General features: G+C 43.7%; 1 protein-coding gene across 16 annotated transcripts in view; it reads left to right on the forward strand.

The window, feature by feature from the left end:
* BCAS3 (BCAS3 microtubule associated cell migration factor) overlaps positions 1 to 23654 on the forward strand; it is a 357411-nt gene that overhangs the window by 239052 nt on the left and 94705 nt on the right. Inside the window, exon 24 of one of the 16 annotated variants that reach the window (XM_080563575.1) lies at positions 8503 to 19139. The exons of 14 other annotated variants lie outside the window; for them this stretch is intronic. In XM_080563575.1, coding sequence (XP_080419701.1) covers positions 8503 to 8528 — 26 coding nt within the window. In that variant the 3' untranslated portion in view covers positions 8529 to 19139. One more of the 16 variants, XM_080563573.1, reaches the window with a different exon arrangement.

A 23654-nucleotide genomic window follows, 5' to 3' on the forward strand; every position in this document is an offset into this window, starting at 1 on the left:
CCAGCTCTGGAGCCAGGCGGCGGCACGGGGGCGGATTTAAGGTGGTCTAGGCGAGTGCGTGCTCCGCAGCCACAGCCTTTTCCCTTTGGGGCTTACATCAGCATTTTGTGTAATTTTGCTTTACACAAATGTAAAGGTATTGAAGAGGAAAATTTCTTCCCCTGGCAAGTTAATTACTTGACTTCTCATAGAAGGAGAGCTTGAAGCAAATGCTAAGAGGAAAGTACATCTTCGCTTAAATTAGGCAGTCTACCCAAGAACATGGATTTGATTTACCGAGCAGTTACAGTTACAAGTGCATTTTAATTGTCTCAGTTCGTTTCCCCAAATTTGATATATGTTATTAGTATTTCATCTTAGTTTCTGTATAGCTTCCTTTCTAAATTTTAAATTTTGCATTTTCTTTCTTTCTAAAAACCAGAAAATGCTGTTCTGTCACTGCATGGTTTTATGGCCATACAGACACCTTGCTTGCAGCCTGCTCTTGTTGCCATTGGTTTTGAGAGCTCTGTGCTGAACCTGTCCTGACTCCCTCTCAGTAACGTGCCCATGGATTTGCTGTGCTGTGTGACTTTTACTAAATTATTTTAATATGAGGGAAATATAAATATTTCATAATCCTGTAGATGGTTGACAATTTCATTATATGCACTCCTTAGTACGTAATGATTTTTTGCCAGGCTAATTGCGGTGTCTCTTAGCAGGCATTCCAGGGGAAGGGCAGAGAGGGTTTCCTTCAGAACCTGTAAAATATTTTGAGCCACTTCTTCATGGCGTGTGATTTTAAAAAGCTGCACTTTCAAAGACTCTCAAAATCACCAGGAAATGTGTTTTCCTTAAAGAAAAAGGAATTCAGACTAGAGCCTACCATAGGACAGCTTTTGAGGAATAACTTCACCTGAGCTCTGCTGTTGTTAACCAGGTCTCAGAAAGAAAACAGGTTTGGAAGAGCGGATTGCTGCTTGGTGGTTTCGAGCGGATTTTCCCTGTTGTGGAGCTGAAGAGATGAACGTAGTTGGTTCAAATTATATTGCTGCGACTCCACCGTACGACAGATCTGCGTTCACAGCTATGCGTCTCTAACACAAAATGAAATAAGAAAGGGAGGAAATTTAATTTTGTTCTTGTGGTTATGGAGGTCTGCGGGGAAGTGGGCCTGTGGGGTGCAGTCCTCGGGACACGTACTGGTTAGACAGCTTTGGGGTTTTTTATGTCTTTCTTCTTCCGAACTTGGTGTCAGATGTTGTAAGTCAATTTATTTTGCTATTAGCATTTGCTAATGACACTAAAAACTTTTTTAAAAGCTTTCCTAATTAATGGTCTTCTTGCTCACAAACAAAAACTATATTGTCTTTGAGAAGTGCCTGAGTATTTAAAAGCAACGGGCTGTTGGTAGGTTTTATTGCCTCATGAATTTAGGGTCAGCACACCTATTATTTGCCAGAGTTAATTTGTGCCGGGTTATTGACTGTCTGGGTTGTAAGGGATACCTGACTCTTGTAAAAGTTACACTCATCTCAAATTGTTGTAGTTTTATTCTTCGTGCTCTGGTTGCGCGCTGCCACAATATTTAACTAATAATAGAAGGGAAATGTTGTGCAAAGGCAGGTATTTAACTTCAGGCTCGTGAGACCCGGGCAAGTAAGACTGTCCTGACTTTGTATTCCTTCTTTCTGACTCTGAATTGCTCTTAACTTTTCTTTAGATAAGGAGGGGGGAAAGACAGCTTTCTAAAATCAGAAGGCACGTCGCAGTGCACGGGTACTCAGGCTTTGCAGGAGTGCCTAATTAGGCTTTCAGATGCTCTCCCTGAGCTGGGTGCCTCCGATTGTCTATCGGGGGAAGTTAGGCCAGCTGCGAGGAGCTCAGCAGCACTGAAATAATGTGGCTAACAGCAAGTCCCCGAAGAAAAATTGAAGAGCATAGTTTCGCGTACAGCTCTTCGTGCGTCAAGGTGAAAATATACCCCTTGGACTCTCCAAACTGGAAGCACAGTACACAGTAAAACTAGCAGTTAGTTTTAAAAATTTCATAAGAAATCATCCTTTCTGTTTTGACAATTCAGAAATAAATTGCGGTCCTGTAGAATTATGTCTTATTTTCCAAGTGTCCGCTTCTATCACAAATGATTCTGAGCCATTTGTCCTTGCGGGGTAAAAGGCCGGCTGAAGTAGAAATAGTCATTTTCTATAACAAGCCTTCAAATACACAATGGCGAGCCAGAGTCTCTTGCTGTGTCATGCCATCCAAGCTCCAGTCAATACGCAGGTCCTCAGCAGAAGCCAGAGTTGCACCAGTAAGTCATGACCTGTAATGTGGGGGCTGGAGAAAGGCCAGTTATTCTGCAGGGCGAGCTGGGAAACGATCGTTTCTGAGTGGGAAATTCAGAGGGGGTGAACTTGATCATGTTGTCCTGTTGTTCTTCTGGTCAGATTTTTTATATGCCCAAATATATTATTACCCATTTACATGCCCAAATATATTATTACTACTTTGGGTGAAAGTAATGCGTTTCTAGAAATAACCTTTGCCTCCATGTGGGCAGATAGAAACAATTTTAAATTATTCTATACATTCTGTGGATCTTCTGCAAATCCGGGGTACACCTGACAGAAACTTGGTCTGTAAGACAGCTAGTACAGTCACTTCATATTAAAAAGTAGATGGATATTCTGACCTCCAAACCCAGGACTGCTGAACAGATGACGGTCTAATTCTTTGCTTCATTTCCAGCGAGCTCCGTCTTTTGGCTCTCTGCAGTGGATAATTATTGCATAAAGATGGGGGAGCATCTGATACTGGTTTAAGACGATCAGTCTCAGAGTTTCACCAACTTCCCTAGCAATTCTGAGGACTAAGAAACTAAAGCATCCATGATTATATTGCATTTAGCTGAGATGCACATGATTTCTGTCCTAGCTGCTTCTATAAATAGCTCCCCCAATCCTTCCCAAATTATTTTTACTAGTTTTTAGTGGGTGTATAGCTTTTAAAACTGGAATACCAAAAGCTGGCTCTGTTCATTTTCTCATGAAATTGTAGCCAGAGCAGTAAATTCATAGCTAAGCACTTACTCATTGGCTACTGTATTATAAATAACTCTTCACCTTGGCCCTGTTTCTCTCACCATTACTCACTGTGAGCAGCTCTTACTCACGAGCACAGGGCAGCAGAGAAGGAAATGGGGCTGCTGTCTCTGCTCACAGTGTTGGGGCCCTGGCACATGGCAGCCCTGCTTCCAAGCAGGGCACCCCTGCTGGAGGAGAAGCAGCAACTCCTCTCGAGAAACAACATGGCTGCGGATGGGATTTGGAAGTGTTTATACCAAAAACCTTGGTGCGGTTTATTGTCAGGCTTCGAGATGTGGGTTTGTCACCTTTGTGCAAGGCTGGGAAGCAGGTTACGAGCATTCGGTTGGGGAGGCCTTGCCATTCCTCCTGCTTTCGCATTGTCTCTGCACTGCCTTGCCTTCCAAAGGTAAATTAAGCTAAAGGTTCAAAGCTTTTGGGAGAGATTCCAGACCAAAGGTCATCTTTTCTGGGTGGTTTCTTGGCCGTCCTGTGTTCGCCCACATCCCTAGTGTTTACCAGCTCAGGGAGTTTATAAAATTTTGATGTAGGAATTAGGTTGTTGCTCATCTTGTACCTTCCTGCTCATATTATTGACAGTACCACTGAACTGCTTGAGGCAGATAGCATCTCAGTGATCACTGTGCTATTTCAGCTCTCCACTGCTGACAACATCAGAAGTGTTTTAACAGGGTTTTAATGGGCAGCCTCTGTAGCTCCTTGGAGGGTTGCAAATAGCTGCCGTGAAAAACCTTTTCTGGCGCTCGGAGCTGACATGCCCTCCTTTCCCATCCAGCTGCCGCTTGTTTATGTGGCTGCAGCGCTGTTGACAAGTACTTCTTATTTGGGCCGGGCACTGTGGAGACTGTACGAGTTAAGCAAGTTCCTACATCCTTCGTGTGAGCTGCGAGGAATAACAACATGGTTGTGAAACCGCTGGGAAGAGCGGCGGCAGGAGCCGGTAACCCAGCTGCGTTCGGAAACCCCTCCTCTGCTCCCGCAAAGAGGAATCCAACAGCTGCTTGCGCTGGAGTACAGCACAAAGAGCTTGCTTCTCTATTTCTTGCTCACAACATGTTTCTGATGACATCCCAGAGTTGATCATTTTGATGAAAACGACCTTTTATTTTTTTTCTTACCAGAAAATAAACAAAAAAGAATTAAAAAAAAACCACCAAAACATACCACTGTTTCTCGAGACAAAGCGTTAATTTGATAGCAGCAGTTTCTAGCTGACTGCTTGCTTTGCTCTGCTTGTTACCAGAAATGAGGCTCTGAGCACAGCTCTCTTTGGACTATGGAAAAGCTTTCTCCTCCCTGTTTTGCTTAATATAACTATAATGTGCCCTTTATCACACTTCAAGTTGAGTAATCCCAGTTTAGAAGCAGAGCTTAATACCCATGGGAAAGAGCATTGGAAACATACATTATAAAAAACATACAGATGAAGCTCAAAAGATCCACTGACATGTAAATTTAATTAAAAAATTATAGGTTTTCAATGGGGGCTTGTGTCTTGAATTTACCAGTTTCCATGAGTTCTTCTTCAGAAGAGTTTCTTTTTGCATTCTTGGTGGAAAACACACTGAAAGATATAACAGTCCCCCAAAAGTGCATCTATTCTGTGTCACAAAAAGAAAATTTTACCCAAAATATATACACTTGAAATCTAGGCTGTAAGAAAAATATCCATTTTCCTGTTTTCTTTTCTTCCCATCCTTTTTAACAGAAGCTAAACTTCACAGCAACCAACACGGCATGAAAAAGCACGTCCTAACTGTTGAATGAGCTTCCCTTCGTTGTGTGTGCACGTTAAAGATATTTTAGTTCTTGCCGTAAAAGGCAAGCAAGTTTGGGTAAAACAAGACCTGCCCAGCCGAGTGGGCAAACAGAAGAGCCAATGGCCGGAGCAAGAGGCAGGCTGGAAATTGGGATCAGAGTAAAAAGCACCTCTGCTGAAAGAGGATTCTGGCTTAAATAAGAGAAGCCCACAGTTTTATGAAAATCTTATGAATTGCTCCATCTACTGCATGTTTCTAGGAAGAAATCCCCAGCACCAGCAACCCCACCGAGCGTGGCGTGATTGCCCGCGATGGGAGCGTGCCCCTGCGGCGCGGCGCGGGGCCGTGCCACGGGAGGTGTCGCAGGCAGTTCGTGCACGGCAGCACGCGGCTGTGCCAGGTCTGGCGACTCGCAGGGTCCTCGGGCTGAAATCCGCAGTGCGAAGTAAAACTTGAATCTCGTGGCTAGTAAAACTTAAAAAGGAAAGTCTGAGGGTCTTTTAAACTTGCCAAGATTAAATGCGTTTCTTTGCTCTATTCTTCCGTCTGCTGTGCTTTCAGCAAACCCGACGGCAAGCTGAAATGCTTACATAGCAGTGCGTTACAAAGCTACTGCTGCTTAACAGCCCTTATTTCTTTTTTTTTTATAGTAAAGGCAGTGACTTCTGCGGTGTTTTATTAAGTCCAAAGCAGCTGTTCCGAGGACCAGATCTGTAGGTTAGGGGAAAGGGAAAACTCCCTTATTCCTGGAATTTCGTCCCCCAGATAAACGGAGCAGAGGAGTTCTGACTTCACGCTCCTTCCTGCCTTCCAGCTTGCGGCTTCTGCTGTGAGCTGCAGCACTGAAAACCACTCCTGTGGTTTTTGTTTCTCTAACTTAATTAATGAAAATAATTCATCAGTAGCTCATGTCTTTCACAGGGGCTTTTCCCTGAGTCAGCTTACTGGGGAAGAGGTTCGTTATATATTACAATTAGGGTAAAAAAAAAAAGGGGGGGGGGGGCAGCTTCTGATGTGGTGGGCTTCCCTTAGTATAATATCACAGCCTAGTTTATTTGAAGAAACTTACAGCCAAAATGCTGTAATCTAATTTATGTACTTGTATAAACATATATAAATATGTATAAAATGATAAAAAATGTATTTTAAAATATGATCGAGAGCGGAACTTGTTTGGGGATTATCTATGTTAAATTCAGAAAGGCGTTACCAGATCAGTAATTCCTCAGGTTCCCTAGGCTCCTGTTTGCAGCTATCGGACTAGCAGTGTTTGACAGGGTGTTTCAAGTGGGAGAGCTTTCTAGTCACCTTAGAATGAAGCTTTCTACCCTTCATACCTTCTGTCCCTGTACAGCCTCTACTGCCCCCGGCTTGGATGGATTCGTGCCTGCTCCTCAAGGACCCGGGAGCAGAGTTCCCGTTGAGGCTGGGTGTACCTGGTGTGTCAGCAGCCTCCGAGCTGTTAACAGACTGCCCGTGCTGCTCCCTCGGTGCCTGTGTCCCGTCCCCGTCCCTGTCCCCGTCCCCATCCCCGTCCCCTCCCCACGTGCAGTGGGGCTGGCGGTGCAGCCGTGCTGCGCTGCGGGGTGGTGGCGGTGCTCTGGGAATTCTCTCTGTGGGGTTTGATCGTGACGAGGGGATGAAGCAGGAGCAAGTGCTGCTCCAAGCCTATTACTGCGCGCGTTGTTTGTCACCTCTGTTGGTTCAGTTGATGCTTTGAAGTTACTCTTGCATTAGCGTTGCGCCTTAGGCAAAATTGTTTAGTGCTTCACCGTTCGTGTTATTTGACTTGCTTTTATGTTCGCTTCTGTTTTATGGGTTTGTTCTGCCAATTTGGATATAATTGTATGAAGCTTTGTGTTTGGCTTTGTCCTGTAACATTCGCTTACAGGAGCCATCCTCTACCATGCAGAAAGACACCTGTGTGAATAAAGGCGCTCGAGCAGCCTTGCCATGACCGAGTTTCCCCTTAACAAAAATATTCTCAACCTTGTTTCTTAACGTGTTAAGAAGGTCAAAACCAATTGGCAGTCAGAGCCACGTTTGTTCTGAAGGGTGAATTCAGTGTAGGTGTGTCTTCAGCTGGGTGCGTTACGTGACTTCAGTCAGCGCGTCCCGGTCTGCCCAGGGCCCATGTGGGTGGCAGTGGCATCGGCACGGCCTCCCGGTGCTCCAGCCTCGTGGCACAGACAGCAGCGTGTAGTTGTCTGGTTGTGGCACTGCTTGGATTCTCGCTGTCTCTCCTTGCTTTCCCGTCTCGCTGCTGAGAAGGGGCAGTATCTGGGCGTCCTCCTGTCAGCGGTACCCAGCGTTGTCCCTGTCCGAGCTCTGGTCACGCCGGGCTGCAGGCGCTGGCAGCGCTGCCTGGGTCCGGGGCCTCGGCAGGAAGGTTTCAGCTGCCAGCTCCTGGCTTCTGCTGGTCTGTCAGGACGTGCAGGACACAGATGTAAAACAAATGTATTTTTGTCCTGCGTGTCTGGGCACAGGTACTGCGAAGCCAAAGACCAGCGCGTCCTGGCTTCAGGGTTGAAGAACTTCCCTTAAACTAGACCCTGGAACTCTTAAGTTAATTCACTTAAAATAATTTCTAAAATTTCCTTACGTAGCCTGTGCTTCTTCAGCACGTGAAGCAAATGTGAACTGTGGGGTCTTAATTAAAAAACAGAAAAGCAAATGCGTCTCTCGCTTTCCTGCCAGGCCTCGTGCCTCAGCCACGGGCTGACCCGGCGCATCTCGGGGGCAGAGAGCGGGGGCAGAAGGCGGCGAGACGCGGTTCCTGCTTTGCGATACCCATTTGTATTTACAGCCTGATTCTGCAGGGTATGAAGTGTATAAAATATGTATGTTAAAATGAGGTATTTGGATCTGAAAGTCAGTCCACTGTTCACGTATTTGTAAGCGTTTCCGTGATGATGTGCTTAGATAGGAACAAATTGGGCTTGTAGAAACGCGTAGGGGAGTTGAAATTGAGGATGCCGGCTGGACTCGAGCTTCCTCAGCTGGGTTTTGCAGCCAGAGGAGGCAGGGCTGGGTGGTGGCTGCAGGCTGCCCCTGCTCCCCCGCCTGCTTTGCGGCTCTCCTTGCCCCGTGCCCCTCCACGTGGGGCAGCCAGGTGCAGAGCAGAGCCGGGAGGTGGTAGGGACTTGCTTGCGGTGCTTCGGCTCTGACAGGTGAGGAGAGGGTGCGAGCAGCCTGTGCCCCGCTCCCCGTCACCGGCTCCCGTGGGAGCCTCCTCCTGCAAATATCTGTGGTCACATGCTGCAGAGGTCTGGGGGCACATTTCGTTTAAGCCACTGTCAGATGAAAACTATCAAAGCTCAGTTTTGTTTCTGTAAATCTCAGAACATTCATCATAGTTTATCGGAGATGAAAGCGGTCATGTGTGGCAAAGCCACACTGCTGGACTCTCGCGTTCAGGAATTCAGAGGGAAGGGAAGGAGATCGTCTCTCTTTTGTTTGCTTTCCTCTCTTTGTCTTCCTTTGTTTCCGTGCACGGAGGTCCGGCAGTCTTGGAACCAGTCAGATAATTTAGAAAATGCAGTGCTTACCCTCTGCCACTTTTTACAAGCCTGTGTCCTCAGTGACAGAATTGATTCCAGTTGGTGCTGCTGCACTTTTAATGTTACCTTTTATGTTCATGTTTGTTCCAACAGAGTGGCCACTAGCACAGACGACTTGAACTTGTATCACCCGCAAACTGACAACGCTGGAGCCACCAGTTTGTCATTATCCCTACTAGTGTATCTGATTTAATTTTGCGACAGTGGATTAATTCTTAAAATTGCAGTGCTTTTTGCTCGTTAATGGTCAGTAAATGATTCTGGGGGATGGGGGAATGGAATTCATCAGTTTTGTAGTCATTTTAATTCTTCTAGTTTTAAGTTGTTCTATAAATATGTCTTTATGGATGTAGTTTTACTAGCTTAAAAACATCTAATTGAAAACAGTTGCTTAAATCTCTTTGGATCAAGAAGGCAGTAATAAGCAAAGAGAGTATCTTATCCCTGCAATCCAGAAACGCTTAGTGACTGGTATACTCGGTGCATGTGTAATCAGCTTCTTGTTTCATCTAAAAACCTTAGCTCTTTTGGTGTGATCTCGTACTTCACCAGCAGCATGCTTTTTTTTCTGCCTCTAAGGTTATCAACTAGTGAAACAAAATATATTTTAAAAAATGGCATAAGAGAAAAAATAAATATTTAATTAATTTATGCTACCTTTTTTTGTATGTGCAATGTGTGCTGGAATATCACCGGGCTCCTAAAAGCATTAGATTTGCCTTCCTGTAATTTACCGTTTTGTTACGCATTATGTAATGTTATGACTTCAGGCTTGCATCAGGCAGGGCTGAGCTCTGCTGTTCGGTGAGGTGCCCAGCAGATGAAACCGTAGCTCTTGGATGAGCTCAGCCTGTGTTTACCTATTGCTGCTGCTTGCAGTTCCAGAACCGAAGAGTTCTGAGCGATAAAAACTTGGCTCTGCGTGCCTTTGATTTCGGAAATTGCTAAATTTTGTGTATTTGGGTTGGGGGGTGCTGTTGGTATGATTCGGGTTGGTTTCTTGTCTATTGTTTGCTTTATATCAGAAAGTGAGGAACTTTCTATCTTATGAGCTGTAATGACTGCAAATCCTATGTATGACAGTGAGATACTGGAGTTGTTTGAAACCCTCCAGGTTAATTTGGTAATACGTTTAAACAAATATTGACGACCACTCTGGTTGTTGGACTTTGTTAAAGGCTTATACCTGCCTCCCTCTGGCTGAAACGTGGTAACACCTTCCAAAGTGATCCTCGCAAAGTTCTCTAGCAAACCTTGGAGGTCTGTAAATGATAGACGCTTGGTTTTGAGCTGGGAAGCAAGGAAAACAAAACCATCTAAGCTTGGGAAAGGGAATGCAAAGCTACAAATCTTTGGGTTCTTTCTTCATACATGGCAAAGGTGGGAAAAATTCAGGCAGGTCTAGTTTGACCCAGACTGATTTAGAGGTAGAAAAACGCGTGCAGCGTAGTCAGAGTGAGCGCTTGCACTTCTGGTGCTTTGCGAGTCCACTCTTGAGCCAGGGATGGAGCAGCAGCTCTTCTGCTCCCTCCCTACGGGAAGCAATAAGAGTTTTATTTTATTCAAATGATTTCATATGACTTTAGTAGTCTGAAGTATTAAGAACTCGTGGTAGCATTGTGTTTCAGAGCGCAGGCAGCTTCGCCGGGCTGCCTTCCCACAATATGAAAGAGCACAGGCTTGTGCAGCTACAGCATCTTGGTCTTTGTTCGGGACTTAAAACGCAGTGAGAGCTCAACCCCTGAAATTCTTTTTCCGAGTCTTTTTGATACGCAAGTAGCACTTCACACAAGCCCATTGTTAAAAATCACTTGCTGCTTGGTGGTTAAAGAAATGCGTAAGTGTATTCTGCCCATCTAAAAGCCATCCATTACAAAAAATAATCAGAGATCCTTTTTTCTTGTACATTTGTGTCATTCTGTGAATCAGAGGCACTTTATGTACTAGGGGCAGCTTTGCTTTTGGAATTCCTGTGTCTTGCTAAAACCCCAGGGCGTATTTAGCTCAGGAGACCTGAGGTGACCTGTAAATGGCAGCTACTGTGTCCCTTTGCTGCTTAGCAAGATATTTTAAAAAGAAATTGAAATACAGAGTCCAGATACAGTATGATAACATTTTGATCTAAAGAGAAAAGCAGTAAGTATTTTTATACTGTTTGACCTCTTTGAAAACACATTAAGACATCAATTATTTCTCATAGCTTTCCTCTGAGAGGAAGATGGGTGGTTCCCTCTTTTATAAGCGAGAAACCTGAGATCGAAACGAAACGAGGTGATTTTTCTGAACGCAAAGAAAGTCCTTAGGAAAGCAGGACTGGAGCTGAAGAGTTCCTGTGCAGAGGCTTTGGCAGGCACGCAGCTCTGAATGCTGAGCTCTCTCTGCAGGCAGGGAAGGTGTAGGAGAAAGCAACATCTTTTTTGCAGATTGTTTTGCTTACGACACTGTGCTGTCTGATTTGCGAGCCAGCCTTCCCATTCTTCCCGGACTTCAAATAAAGTCATAGTTTTTCTCCTAAATCCCTATGATTGACTGTCTACAAACATGCTGACAGTCTCAAAAATAATGACGAGAACCCTGCTCCCTGTGCATGTGTGCGTTATGTCCAGCAGAAGGACGTTAACGCCGTGCTTCGGCAGCTGGGATGGTGTTAGCGGGGTTCCCTGCTTTGCTGTCCCCCAGCCTTCCCGCGTGAGTGAGCTCTTCTTTCAGTCGCAGGCAGTTTTTATTAAGGATCTTCGGGGCAGTTGTCTTTACGGTGGATTCATTTTTAAAACGTGAACGATTTCAGCGCTTGCCTGTAGAGAAGGCACGGATCTCCTCCTTGCTGCTCCTCCGGTGAGATGAGAGCCATGCCCTGGGCAGGCTGCTCAGCACCGCGCTGCCCTGGGGCCACGCAGCACCAAACACGGCCGGGCTGTCACAGCACAGGTGATCAGAAGTGCAAGGGCCTATTTTTCCGTTCCGCTTCTGATGATAAATTTTGGTTTTGGAGTTGCAGAGGGGAAAGGCAAGAGTCCTTTGCAGAAGGTTCAAACCTACGGTTCTGGGTCAGGACAATGATGCTCCTAAAACTACTTTTTAGCATATAAAATGAGGTAAATTACACATCACCAGGAAAATTTAGGTTGTCTGATGGAGCTGCCTTAAAATCCTGCAGTTTTTGTTTGTCTGCTGGTGCGGATTAGAAGCCACTGTCACAGGCCTCTTGGTCCAGTGCAGAAAGAGCAATCTGCCCTTGCCTGGGACAGGAGTTCCATTAAATTAGCAGTGTCCCCAGCCGCCTTCAGGGGAGGGTTGGCTTCTCACCTGCTAGTGAAGTACCCAGCACCAGGTTTTAGGTACAGATCCGTGACCCACCTCATACGAAGAGGAGCAGAGCAGATCCCCATGGGCTTGAGAAGCTCCAGAAGCTATCTGTGCCCACACAGAGACACAAAAGGATCCTTGGTGCCAGAGGGATCCCGCAGGATCTTCTGGGTGAGGTGTGACGGCTGGGGCTGGGGCTGGAGATGCAGGGCAAGCTGCCTCCATGGCTCTCCTCTGTCACCTCCTAGTCCTGCTGTCGGAAGAAATGTGGAGATGTGTTCGGTGATGGCAGGTCGGGCAGAGCGCTGCTGCTTGCTTGTGTTGAGCACGCGAGATGCAAAATTATGTTCTTGTACCAGTTGGGAATTTTGTGGAATTTGCTTCCATTTGACAGCGTTTCCAGATGGAAAGGAGCAACTGTCTTTTTTCTGTACGGTGCAATTTTCATTTACTTTAAATGGTTTTGAGTTTGGGGAGGGGGGCTCTGGTGCTTAGTTTCCAATAGCGTGAAGACAGATGTTATTTCACTGGGGGATCTGGAAGCTTTTCCTTATTCTGCGGCTCTGTTATAGGTGTGCATCTCTCAGAACAAAGACGAATTCCACTGGAAGTGTTACAAAGTTAGTTGCATTTTCAGTTATTTTAATGATTCTTTATTTTTGCAGCACAGTAGGCTAGAAATGTGTTAAAGCTAGTGGTAAAGTAATTTATGAAGGGCAGATGGAGTTCAAAAGGTTCAAATATACACATTCAGTTCCAGCGTCATTTGGATCTTCGCACCTCGGTGTCCCAATAGAGAAACTGGATACCAAGTTTTTACAGGTTTTACTGTAAAAACTGAACCCTCCAGAACTTTCAGTAACTAATGGATTTTGCAGAAATGACTACCCTGGATGTCCATTAGCTGTTTCGCTTTTATGTCTTTGCTGGAAACCTAAATGGCTTTTACTTGCACTTTTTTAGTAGATGTTTGCAAGAGATGTCTTTTGTGTTACAGTAGCCAGTAGGAAAAAAAGGGATGTACTCAAAAATTGTAAAAATATTTAATCACAGTATAGCCTAACTAGAATTTAAACTGTGTGTTGTCAGGAAAGTTTCCATCTGTGGTATACCAATCCCAAGCTGACTACATGCAGTTTTAATCTTCTGACTCTTGAACTCGTTCTTTTTTGTGTGGCTTTGGTGGTGTTAAAATTTAATCCTCAGCAGTTACATTGTATTAAGTCTATATTTCTCTCCTTCCCTGGCATGTCCTATCTGATTACTGGCAAAGGATTTTGAAATATCCTGAAAATCTGTGTTTTCTAACGTGGGGATGATTGATAAAATACCTTCCTACCAATGGACAGTTAAAGAAAGTTTCCTCTCTTCTTTGTTGAGCTGCTAGATTCTTAGCAAATTAGTACCCTGTAACATCCTATTACAAGCACACAGCTTTGATGAGCAACTCTAAAAAATACCTTGCTGGCTTAAAAGAGCTTTTACATCCAGGTATGTTCTTTCTGTTCATCATCATTCATACTAGTCTTATCTATGTAACACCATAATGAGAACGGATTTTGTACAGTAAGAGCAGTGTGTGCTGTTTTCTGCACTCCAAAATTATACAGAATAAGGAAAAAAGTGGATAAATCTACAGATTTTGGTTGCCATCCCTCCCTAGTTTCAGATAGATACATGTGACAATTCTGGAAATTTTATACGTGGAAAAATTGGCTGGCACAAAAACAGAGGAATGACGAAACCACTTCCATTCTGGAACAGAGGACATAGGATGGCTGGGTTTCTCTGTGTTGAACAAGCACTTAGGAGGAAGGTAGTGTTGAAGCTGGTAGGGTTCACCACACAAGGATTTTATTTTGTGGTGGAAAATCTAATCTTTCCGAAACCATTTCTCTTGGGTATAAGGCTGAAGTCTGCTTTATATTGGGAGATTGGCATGAAATCTGCAGCACTTAGGAGGATAAAGGCCTTTGTCTCCAAAATGCACATTTTTTTTGGAACTATAAAGGCAGTGGAACAAGAAATGGCTTTAGGTATATAATGTTAAGATCCAATCCTGTAATCCTTTCTCAAGTAAAAATATGTTACAGATCAATTTTATCGATTCATATCTTTTTCCATGTGTTTTAGAAGATTCACTTAAAAGGAAACCTTTCATACTTAACTAATGATTAAAGAATTAAAGGAAGAAGAATTAGGCCTACACTAATTATCGAGAAGGCCATCATCTTCTGGTTTCTCAGCAGGTACCATTTGATTTCTCAGTGAGGCATAAGAAACATTTTTTAATTTTTTAATAAATACTAATAAATTATGTACAGTTTGTGAAGTCTTAATCCCCTTCCTTGAAATATTTCAGAAAGACGGATAATGAATACAAGCAAAATAAGACAACAAAACCGAGTAGGTTTAGGAAGGGGAAACTGTAAAGAGGAAAAGAGGTGATTCCTGGAAGCCGTTCGGGGGGCTGCTTTATGACCAGACGTGCCCAGCTTTCAGTTTGCAGGCAGTGGGACACAAAAACAAAATCAAGAGGAGGAGGAGGAGCTGAAAGGAATGAAAAGATGAGACTTACTTAGTAAGCAAAATTAGAAATGAAATCAGGTAGATAGATGAAAACAAGTGAGCAGACCACTACCTAATGGAAGTTGTTCTGGCATCACAGACTTCAAATCAATTTACACAATCACAGCATCTGGACACACTTGGCTGAGTTGAGACCAGATACTAATTTTGGAATCTGGACTTTCTTGTTTTATGTACTTAAATCTGACATTTTCTGACATCGTTAATGTGCAACAACAATAGAGTTAGCATAGGTGCCCACAAGTACAGGAAAGTGATTTAAAAAAGATAAAAGTGATTTTTGGTGTCACAGGATCATAGCTGTTAGCTTATCAGTTGTTATGAACATTTATGAAGCAACTTCTATCTTGAATGGACTAGATCCTCCAGCTGATGAACATTGACATGACTGCAGTGAGATTACATGGATCAGGTGAGGTTCTGGCTCAACATACGCAGTTGAATTTGCTTTGTTTCACCTTAACATAGTAGGTTTCTTGCAACAACATTAATGATTTATGGGACCTGTAAGTATTTGGGGAATATTTTAACGTTTTGGTACTTAGGAAATACAAATACCCAAACTGCCCAGCATGGTCAGCAGCAGCACTCTCTGCTTTCTGGGAGAACTGGAAACAGTGACAGTTTAGAAGTCAGTTTTACTCCTCAGGAAAAAAAAAAAAAAAAAGAAAGGAAAAAATAATAATAATAAAAAAAAAGAGAAATCAAAAAAAAACAACAGAGTATTTCTTGTTTGTGTTTAGCAATGGAGAAGGTAGCACCTTCTGAACCAGCAGGCAGCCTTGTGCCCAGCCCTGGTGCTTTTACAGCGCATTACTGGCATATATAAGGCACGAAGAGCTTTCTGTTTCTTAAACGGCTCCTTTTGACAGGCCAAAGTTTGTTGGCCAAACACCGATTTACTTTCATTGAGATACAAAACTTGGAGCGAGCGCTGCGCAGCGCGTTGCTGTGGGCTGCAGCTCTGTGTGCGCAGCGGCGCGGTGCTGCGGCCGTCCCCCTCCCGTGCTGCTCACGCACCTCCCGAGGCAGCTTTCAGCTGCTTTCAAAGCGAGCCAGCATCAGTTGGATGTGGGTGAGGTGCAGCAATTTGGGAATTGCTCCCAGCTGGTGGATAAATGATTTCCAAGCAAGCTGGGTGGCTCTTTAACTGCTCTTCCCAGTAGAAATGAGCTGAAATATATAGAAATTGTTGCTTTGACAAATAAGCTAATAAGCCACTCAAGTTGCTTTATGTATTGAATATAGTTGCTTGACAGTTAGTATTATTTTCTAATTATATTAAGTTATAAATTATTAACAAGTGTTTAATTTCAGTCCAAACAGATCCAACAAAAGGGATTTGTACAGTTATGAATTGCAGCAAAATATAAAATTGTTGAGCTTTTAGTATACGCAAACTTGGAGACCCTGGTTATTTCTCCCTCTTTCAACAGCCAGTCATGAAACTTTCTCGACCTTTTCACCTTTAAACTTTATTTGAACTTGGAAAGAAGACTTGTGAATTGTGGAGGGGAAAAAAAAAAGAAGAGAAAAAGAGTGGGGGGGTCAGAGGGAAGAAGGTCTGATTATATGTTACCGTAACAGTAATACTAGCAAAATAATCCTCCTCTTGTGCATGAGTGTCTGCTACTGCAAGCTTCGGGGTAATAAGCTCACATGACATGCCTAGAGGCTAATGCTGGCCTATGCTTTTTTTTTTGTACATATTTAAACAAAGGCTGATTATCCAAACAAGAATTTGGACTGCATCAACTGGACCAGTTAAATTATAGTTAGTAAAACTTGGCGCCTTCAGAGCTTGGAATGTTACAATTACAGCTGGATCCTCATTTGTTAGGCAGCCTTACAAAATAATAAAAGTGGAGATTTTTATCTTTATAGGACATAGCTTAACTCTTTGAATACAGAGAACTATGTGCCAAATATTACAGTTTCTGCTTAGATGTCCTATTCCAGGCCAATAAACACAATTAAAGAGCTCTGTCTGTGCTCTATAGGGCAAACTGGAGCAGCATTGCCAGCACGCAGATGCCTGCTGTGGCACTTGCAGTGGACGCGCGTTATCCCCCAGGATTTCTCTGAGATAAGAAACAAGAACACAGCAAGCAATTTGTTGTTTGATCTCCCTGTCTTGATGCTCTCTTTTTGACAGTATTGCTGGATTTTTATTTGTATTGCCTTTCTTGGAGCTTGTTCCTGTATAGGATCTAGATGGTCCTTGGAGTTGGCCTGATTTTCATCTCTCAGATGAGCTGGGAAGCTGCCTCCAACACTGGCTTCAAACCATTAGCAAACTTTTCCCTAAAAGGCTGTTGAGCCTACAAGATTGCCTCTCCCATTGCCGTGCTTCTGGGGCTGGTTCAGGATGGGTGGGTGGCACAGGATGTGCTCGCAGAAGTTAAGTTGCATTTTAACAAACTGCTGTTGACCATTGCGTGCTTGTTTTCCCTTCCGTCATCCTACAGAGGCGGCTTGGTTTTGATAAATCACTTGCAAAACCAAACTTTGGCTTCCCGGTCATGTAATATAGAGATCTGGTCGCCAATCAGAAAACGAAAGTTCTTTCCCTAAAATTAAACAAAGCATCCTTATCATCAGTCAAGAACAGAGCGGTCTGCCTTCCTTCCCGTGGAGCAGGGCCAACTGACAGTTCTCCAGGATCTGCCCAGTGGGTTTTTTGGTCACAGGTTTATCTCGGTTCCTCTTTAAAAAGTGTTTCGTGTTTCCATTTTCTGGAAACCCTGGTTGGGTAAAAATGTTTGAAACTTAAGCAAATGGGACTATACAGAATATTTGCAAGAGCCCATCAGGTAGATAATGTGTGCCAGTCTATACCAGGAGTTTATCTTCATCTTCTTTGCATGCTACAAAAACTTGGTGTTTGTTGAAGTGTGAAAAAGTGAGCTTCCTTTATTGGGACAGCTTTACCATGTCTCAGTGTACTTCTGTCCCGGTAGTGGCAATAATATGGATAATAGATAATTGCTGTAGTCATGGTACCGTGGGAGTTTTGAGAGCTAGGTGTAGGCATTTTGGAATGGGAGGACATGAGTTTTCTTACATTGAAAACTGAGAAGTCGAAGATTTTCAATCAAGATAAACTTGCAGATTCGTAAGGTGCAGCCGACTCTGGGAGAAATGATAGCAACTGGAAGTAAGAAAGACCTAAGGAAAAATTGTGAGTTAATGTTTACTCTTCTATTACTATTTTAATTGGATGACTTTACACCGTGACCTTTTAAACCGCAGCTGTTTCAAGAAGGACTGCGTGTGCGCCGCGGGCCCACGGAAGGCCGGTGGTGCAGCAGGTACCAGCTCCCGTTGCCTGTGCACCCCCAGTGATCTGCCTTTTGCTTAGTTCTTAGCTGTGCCACTGGGAAGTAGAGATGCCCTGATTAGTCTTGTGCATGGCAGTATTTGGTTTCTGGCCAGAAGGAATCCTTTATTTATTGTATCTGCTGCCCTTGTTTTTTTTTCCTGTATTGAATAGATTCACCTTATGCCATAGTGAGATGATTGAAATAGTGCTTTCCTGATTTAAGAGACCCAGGTTTACAACCTAGACACGAATGTCGGTAGTACCTGGAATACCCATCAAGAAACTATCATTGATACTAAAACAGAAAAGGAAAGTTAGCCAATCCATCTAGGTATTGCAGACGAGATGATCACCTAGCTGTTGACAGAGGGGATCTAAAATTTTGGAACCTGTCCTCAGATAGTCTGAATGTATTTTCAGCTGCCAAAAAGAAGTCAGCAGGAATGAGCCATGGATAAATGAGAGCAACATACCATCCCTGCAAGAGCCAGTTTCACTCCAGCAACCTCATTTTTTCAAGTGTTTTCTAAAACACTAATTAAGAACTGTCTCGGATCAGGCTTTAGGTAGCCAGCATTGTATTCAGAAATTATTCCATCTCCATTTTTCTCATCTGGGGTCTTACATAATTCATTCACCTTCTCTTTTTCCCTCCTCCGTGGTGTCATAGATTTATTCCCGGATCACCAAAGGAGGGAAGGAGAGGAGGCAGGGCAGGAGGTAGATGCCATTGCAGGACTTGTTCTGAATTGTAGTTCCTACCCTGTTTCTTTCTTGCATTCTGGATATATTATGAATTAATATTCACTTTAACCTCAAAAAGATTTGGATTAAATTGCAGAAGAAGAAAGTTCATGGTGTATGAGTCAAAGTTAGAGGAGGTCCTCAGTAAAATTTCTTTGGATAGTTAGATGTATACCTGGGAAAGAAAAGAGAGTATTTCTCATAAAGTGTGGTTTGTATTTGCTATAATGCAAGGGCAAGATGCTGCCCCTCGCTCTGATCTGCTGCTGCAGGAGACCACCAGACAACCTGCCTGTTAGGCACACTCTGTTTCCTGTAATGAGTGTTTTAAATTGATCATGGAAGTCTAGAGACAAAACCTTTCGCAAATATGCTTGCTATTTCAGAAAAAAGAAATAATAGATACTGAACTATTTTGTCACTGAGGCTGTTGCTACAGGAGTAACTTTCGATCTTCTGGATGCTTTGTAGTGAGGATAATTCTTTTCAAGGTGTTTCAATTTATTTAATTTTAATTAGTATTATGCATTAGGAAATGTTTTTTGAGTGCATGAGAACCACCTAAAAAGTTGTGTTTTCATCTGTATTTTAATTTCTCAGTAACAGTTGATGAGCAGAGAGAAATAGCTGTAGCTTTCTGAGGCTCACAGTGATGTAAATGGTTTGGGCTTTGCTCAAATCAGATTTCACTGTACAGTTGTAGTTTGAGCCAAGTCTGTTGGTTCTTGTGGGTTGATTGTTGTTTTCAGCTTAATTAAAGTAGGTTTTTTAATAAAAAGGGGGGAAATTTAAATTTAATGTCAGGTACCCAGGATAACTACATAATACAGTTTTTTTTCTCCTGAATTGTGTTTAGAATGGATGTTTATATAGATGGCCATAGCTGAAAATAATGAGGAGATTCTATTTATGCCACAAGTTAAAAATTCCCATCACTGGCAAATCTTAAGTTACTTCATCTGATTTCTGATGGGAAAAATCAAATTGCTTTTGTACTGGAAATAAAGTTGATTGAACTCGGGATTTTTCCAGTGGCTCAAAAGGTTATTTCCCAAGCAGTGCTCTTTTACAAACTGCAGTGATTTTTAATTTATCTGCTTCTGTCTGATGCTCAGTGTTATACGTAGGGATTGCCTCTTAATACTAATAACAGGTGGAAGTTTATTCGACTTCCAGAATTTTACATGAAATGTTGTATTGCAGATGTGATAGCAGTAAGACCCTAAAGATGAAACTATGTGTTAAAGAGATCAATCTCTGATTTCTGTTTTTCTTTGTTTCACATACAGCTCTTTAATTTCTGTCTAGAAGAAAACACTTGAGGACTAGTGCTGCCTATAGGAACTGTTCAATCAGTATTAATGTGCAACTTGTCAAGAGCAAATTCTTTGACGTGTTTATTTACTTCAAAATAATTGTATAATTTCCATTTACTTTAGGAAGCTAAAAATAGAAACTAAGATATTGTTTGCCTTTTTATTTATTCACATTTATTCCTTGTGGTGATTTCAGTTGACTCAGTGTTACCTGTTGGTGAGAAGAGAGCTGATTGCAGGCCAGTAGCTTCATCATTTACCACAGATTGCCCTCACAGACAGATTTAACATGACCAGTGCAAACAAAGTTTTCTTTCGAGATGTCCAACTCATGCTGGTTTTGGCAAATTCAGAGCTAGTTGGAGATTTTGTGCTTCTGGAGGGAAGTTCTGTTTTCTGTAGTAATCCCAAGTAAAAATGTTTGAAGCGAGGATTGCTAGTCTTCAAACTGTAATCAGGCTTGACAAACCTCAAAAGTTTATACCCAAAGCAGCATTTGAAAACTTAAGTGTTCCTTTTATCAGGACCTTTTCACAGAACTTGTTTTCCCATCACTTCCATTCAGTTATTTCAACCAGCGTGAATGGATCCACCCTCAGAAATGATTGCAGTGAGTAATGGTGCTGGATTTTGTACACATAAGCACTGAGCAATAGCATGTTGCTGAAAATGAGTCAAGAATACACAAATGGCTAAGGTAGGGTTTGCTTTACACATGGCAGAATTACTTAATTGGTGGAATTACTTAATTCAAGAAACCAGTTGTTTACAGTAACAATTTTGTCTGCCGAGTTAACTCTCAATGTGTAGCAGGTTCAAACTGATCCAATTAGTAATGAAAGTGGTGTAATTAACGTAGTCATTAATTAAATGTATACACGCACACCGGCTTTCAGTCAGTGCTTTGGGGTGGTTCTTTTTGCATCATCCTGCTACAGACAACAAACTTCTCGTTCCATATAATCTGTGTTTAGATCACTTGATGGGAATGCCTCCCCCAGTAGTGGGGGTGGAAGTAGGATCTTGGGGGTGACTGTAGATTATTGGGGGGTGGGATCTGTGGCCCAGCACCCCTTGGGGTTCAGTCCTGGAGTTCAGGAGCGCTTGGAGAGGTGAGCCTCCGACAAGGGATGGAGCTTGCCATCACTGTGCCAAAAGATTGATTGCCCCATTGAATGAATTGGCTATTTGTAATAGCTGGGAGCGGGGTAAACACGAGACAGGGTCCTCACGATGTGACTTTTTTAGTGTTGAGAGAACAGCGTAGCAGCGAGAGTCATCCATGACCGGTATCACCACAGAACTTAAGTTAAAACTGCCTCAGAGAAGGCCCAGAAGAAATCCTCCGAGACCAGGGATGTTCTCCGCAGCCTGTGCAGTTGCTGGTTAAACTCATGTGTGCAGCACTGTGGAAAATTTTACTTAACAGTTGCCTTCTCTGTAGTTGATTAATACAAGATTTCAGTGTTCCCAGTCCATTAATCTTCACAAGCACATCTGCATACTGAAAAATATTTTTAAAAACAACATAAAAAATTACAAGTGCTGATAATTTTGAAGATAAAAAGAACTAAAAGAACAACGATAAACTGTAGTTTACTTGCATTATGTGAATCCCAATCCGACGTGAGAGAGGGGCTTTGCCATTTCAAATAGTTTAATTGCATAAGAGGAAAACTTTGAAAAGTGGTTGTTCTCCAAGCACGGAGTACAGTTCCAACTGAGAAATATCCTGGCCTGCATTGTATCAAGTAATAACATCTTGCAAGTCAAAAAGGTATTAGGGAGGTGTTAGAGACATCACAGGAGGAGTTAATGCGGGAGGTTGAGAAAGTTAATTATCTTGCAATTAATACTGAAGGTGCGTAAGAGGGGGATAATAAGAGAGCAGGCTTTGGTATTTCAAGGAGCGCATACATAAAACTGGCTAGCTAGATCCGTTCCTCTCCAGCACTTTTGTTGATACATATACAATAACAGCGATGTCCAGATGCCTAATTTTTCCTGAAACGGAGTATTTTTAAGCATTCCCGTCATCGATTGAAACTGCAGCTTAATGAACAACAAAAGCCGTGGTTGGTTCTGTGACCCTTGATTTCTATTTATTTTTACCACGTACTTTCCTAATCAGGCGATATGTGGAAATTACGCCAGGTGCTTTGTGACCACTGAAAGACCTCGTTGCGCTGGGCAGTGGCTGCTTGCAGATAAGGCTGTGCAGCACCTCCAAACCTCCCAGACCTGCTTGAAGCAGGGAACTGCCTGGGGGGAATTCTGAGGCTTACATCTCACGCAGGTTCCTGCTGGCCTGGGGGAGATGCTGCTCTGCATCTGGCATCGTCCCCACCACAGGACACAACCCTCACCGTGGTGGCGGGGAGCAGCCCCGGTGTCCCCACTGCTGCCCAGCGCGGCTCCAGGAGGGCTCCTGAGCCAAGCGTTCCTAACGGTGACAAGAACGAGCAGGAAAGGGCCAAAAATCTGCAAAATTCGGTCTAGCCTTTATTTGGATCAGATTTATACTGAAAGTAGCCGGATTCTAAGTTCATTTAGAGAACTAATTTTCTGGATCCAAGTGTTTTTACAGTGAGGGGATGTTGTAAAGAAGTTGTTTATAATGGAGTTTATCTTAGGCTCAAACTGTTTGCCAGCCTAATATCAGAAAGGGTCTGAAAAAGCCTTACAGTGGTGGTAGCTTAAGGAAGGGGACCGGGGTGGGGGAGAAAACCTAATAAAAATAGCTGAGATCATTCAACAGTTATCAAGAAACAGATACTGCAGTTTTATAACAGAGAGCACTAAAAGTATATGCACTCTTAAAAGGCAATTAAAATGTATACTCCAAAACTATAAAACATTTTCTTTTCATCTGGAACATTGAGGGCAGATTACAACACATTAATAACGTTTTGTTTAGAGTTCAGTTTCTGATGGCTTCCAAATGCAGTCTGTGTAGATTAACCAGAAGGAGTCCAGTTCTCTTTTAAGAGAGCTTGTAAAGGAAAGCAATGTGGTAAGATTGTTATGAAAAGCTAGTGTATTTAGGAAATAGCACTTAGCAGGGTCTCTCTGAATGGCTGCCAGGTCAGGAAGCTGAAGTGCAAGGCTTGGCCCTCGTTCAGGCCCCCCAGTCCCGGCTCCTTGACCACACAGTACGTCAGGAGCATGTCACGGCGGGCCAGGAGCTCCACCACGCCTCCGCCGCTTGGCACTCGCATGTTCACATAACCCAGGGCTCCGGGGGGAGGGAGGCACGCCAGGGCCAAGGGAACATGCTGCTTTTTAAAATAGAAGTGGGTAAATAAAAGAAGCATGGGAATGGAGCGGTCGCTCGGCCCGGTTGCCGCATTTAGCCGTATCCGCTCCGTGGGGCGAGAGCGGCCTGGCGGCGGGGGTGCCGGCTGGTCAGGGAGGGAGGGAGGGAGGATCGCGGCCTCCCGCTGAGGAGCCCTGCCTCTCGCCTGCGTGCGAGGGTCCTGCGTGCTTTACGTCTCGGCAGAGGAGCTAGGAAATGCAAGGACGTTGTCCCAACAAGAGCCGTGTTAAATACGCAGGGAACAGTAGCGCAGGAAGCGGGGGGAGAGGGTGGTGCAGGAGGAGGTGCGGTGGCGGCCTCCGCAAGGCGCTTTCAGCTCCACGTTTGCGCTGTGTGTTCAAAACCCAGCTAAAATCCAGGATCCGAGTAGTGATGGGACATGCGTGCAGCTTGGTGTCGTGGCCTGGATGTGTGCCACGAGGCTGTGGATCAGAAGGGCTGGGGACCCAGCAGGCCGCAGGAGCAAAGCAGGGACCTGTGTGAGGTCCAGCAGGCCTCCTGCTCGCACTGGGAGCCCCGAGCAGTCCAGATGCCATCGGGTGCATGGAAGCAGCTGTCGGAGGCGCTTGGACACCAGAGCTCTGCTCCTGCCCCTGGAAGTGTTGTTAATTCATCCACTGAAAGCATTGCTTCTCAAAGTACTCGTATGAAT

Source organism: Anser brachyrhynchus (genome assembly GCF_964034855.1).
Source record: "Anser brachyrhynchus genome assembly, chromosome: 20".
Lineage (NCBI taxonomy): Eukaryota > Metazoa > Chordata > Aves > Anseriformes > Anatidae > Anser > Anser brachyrhynchus.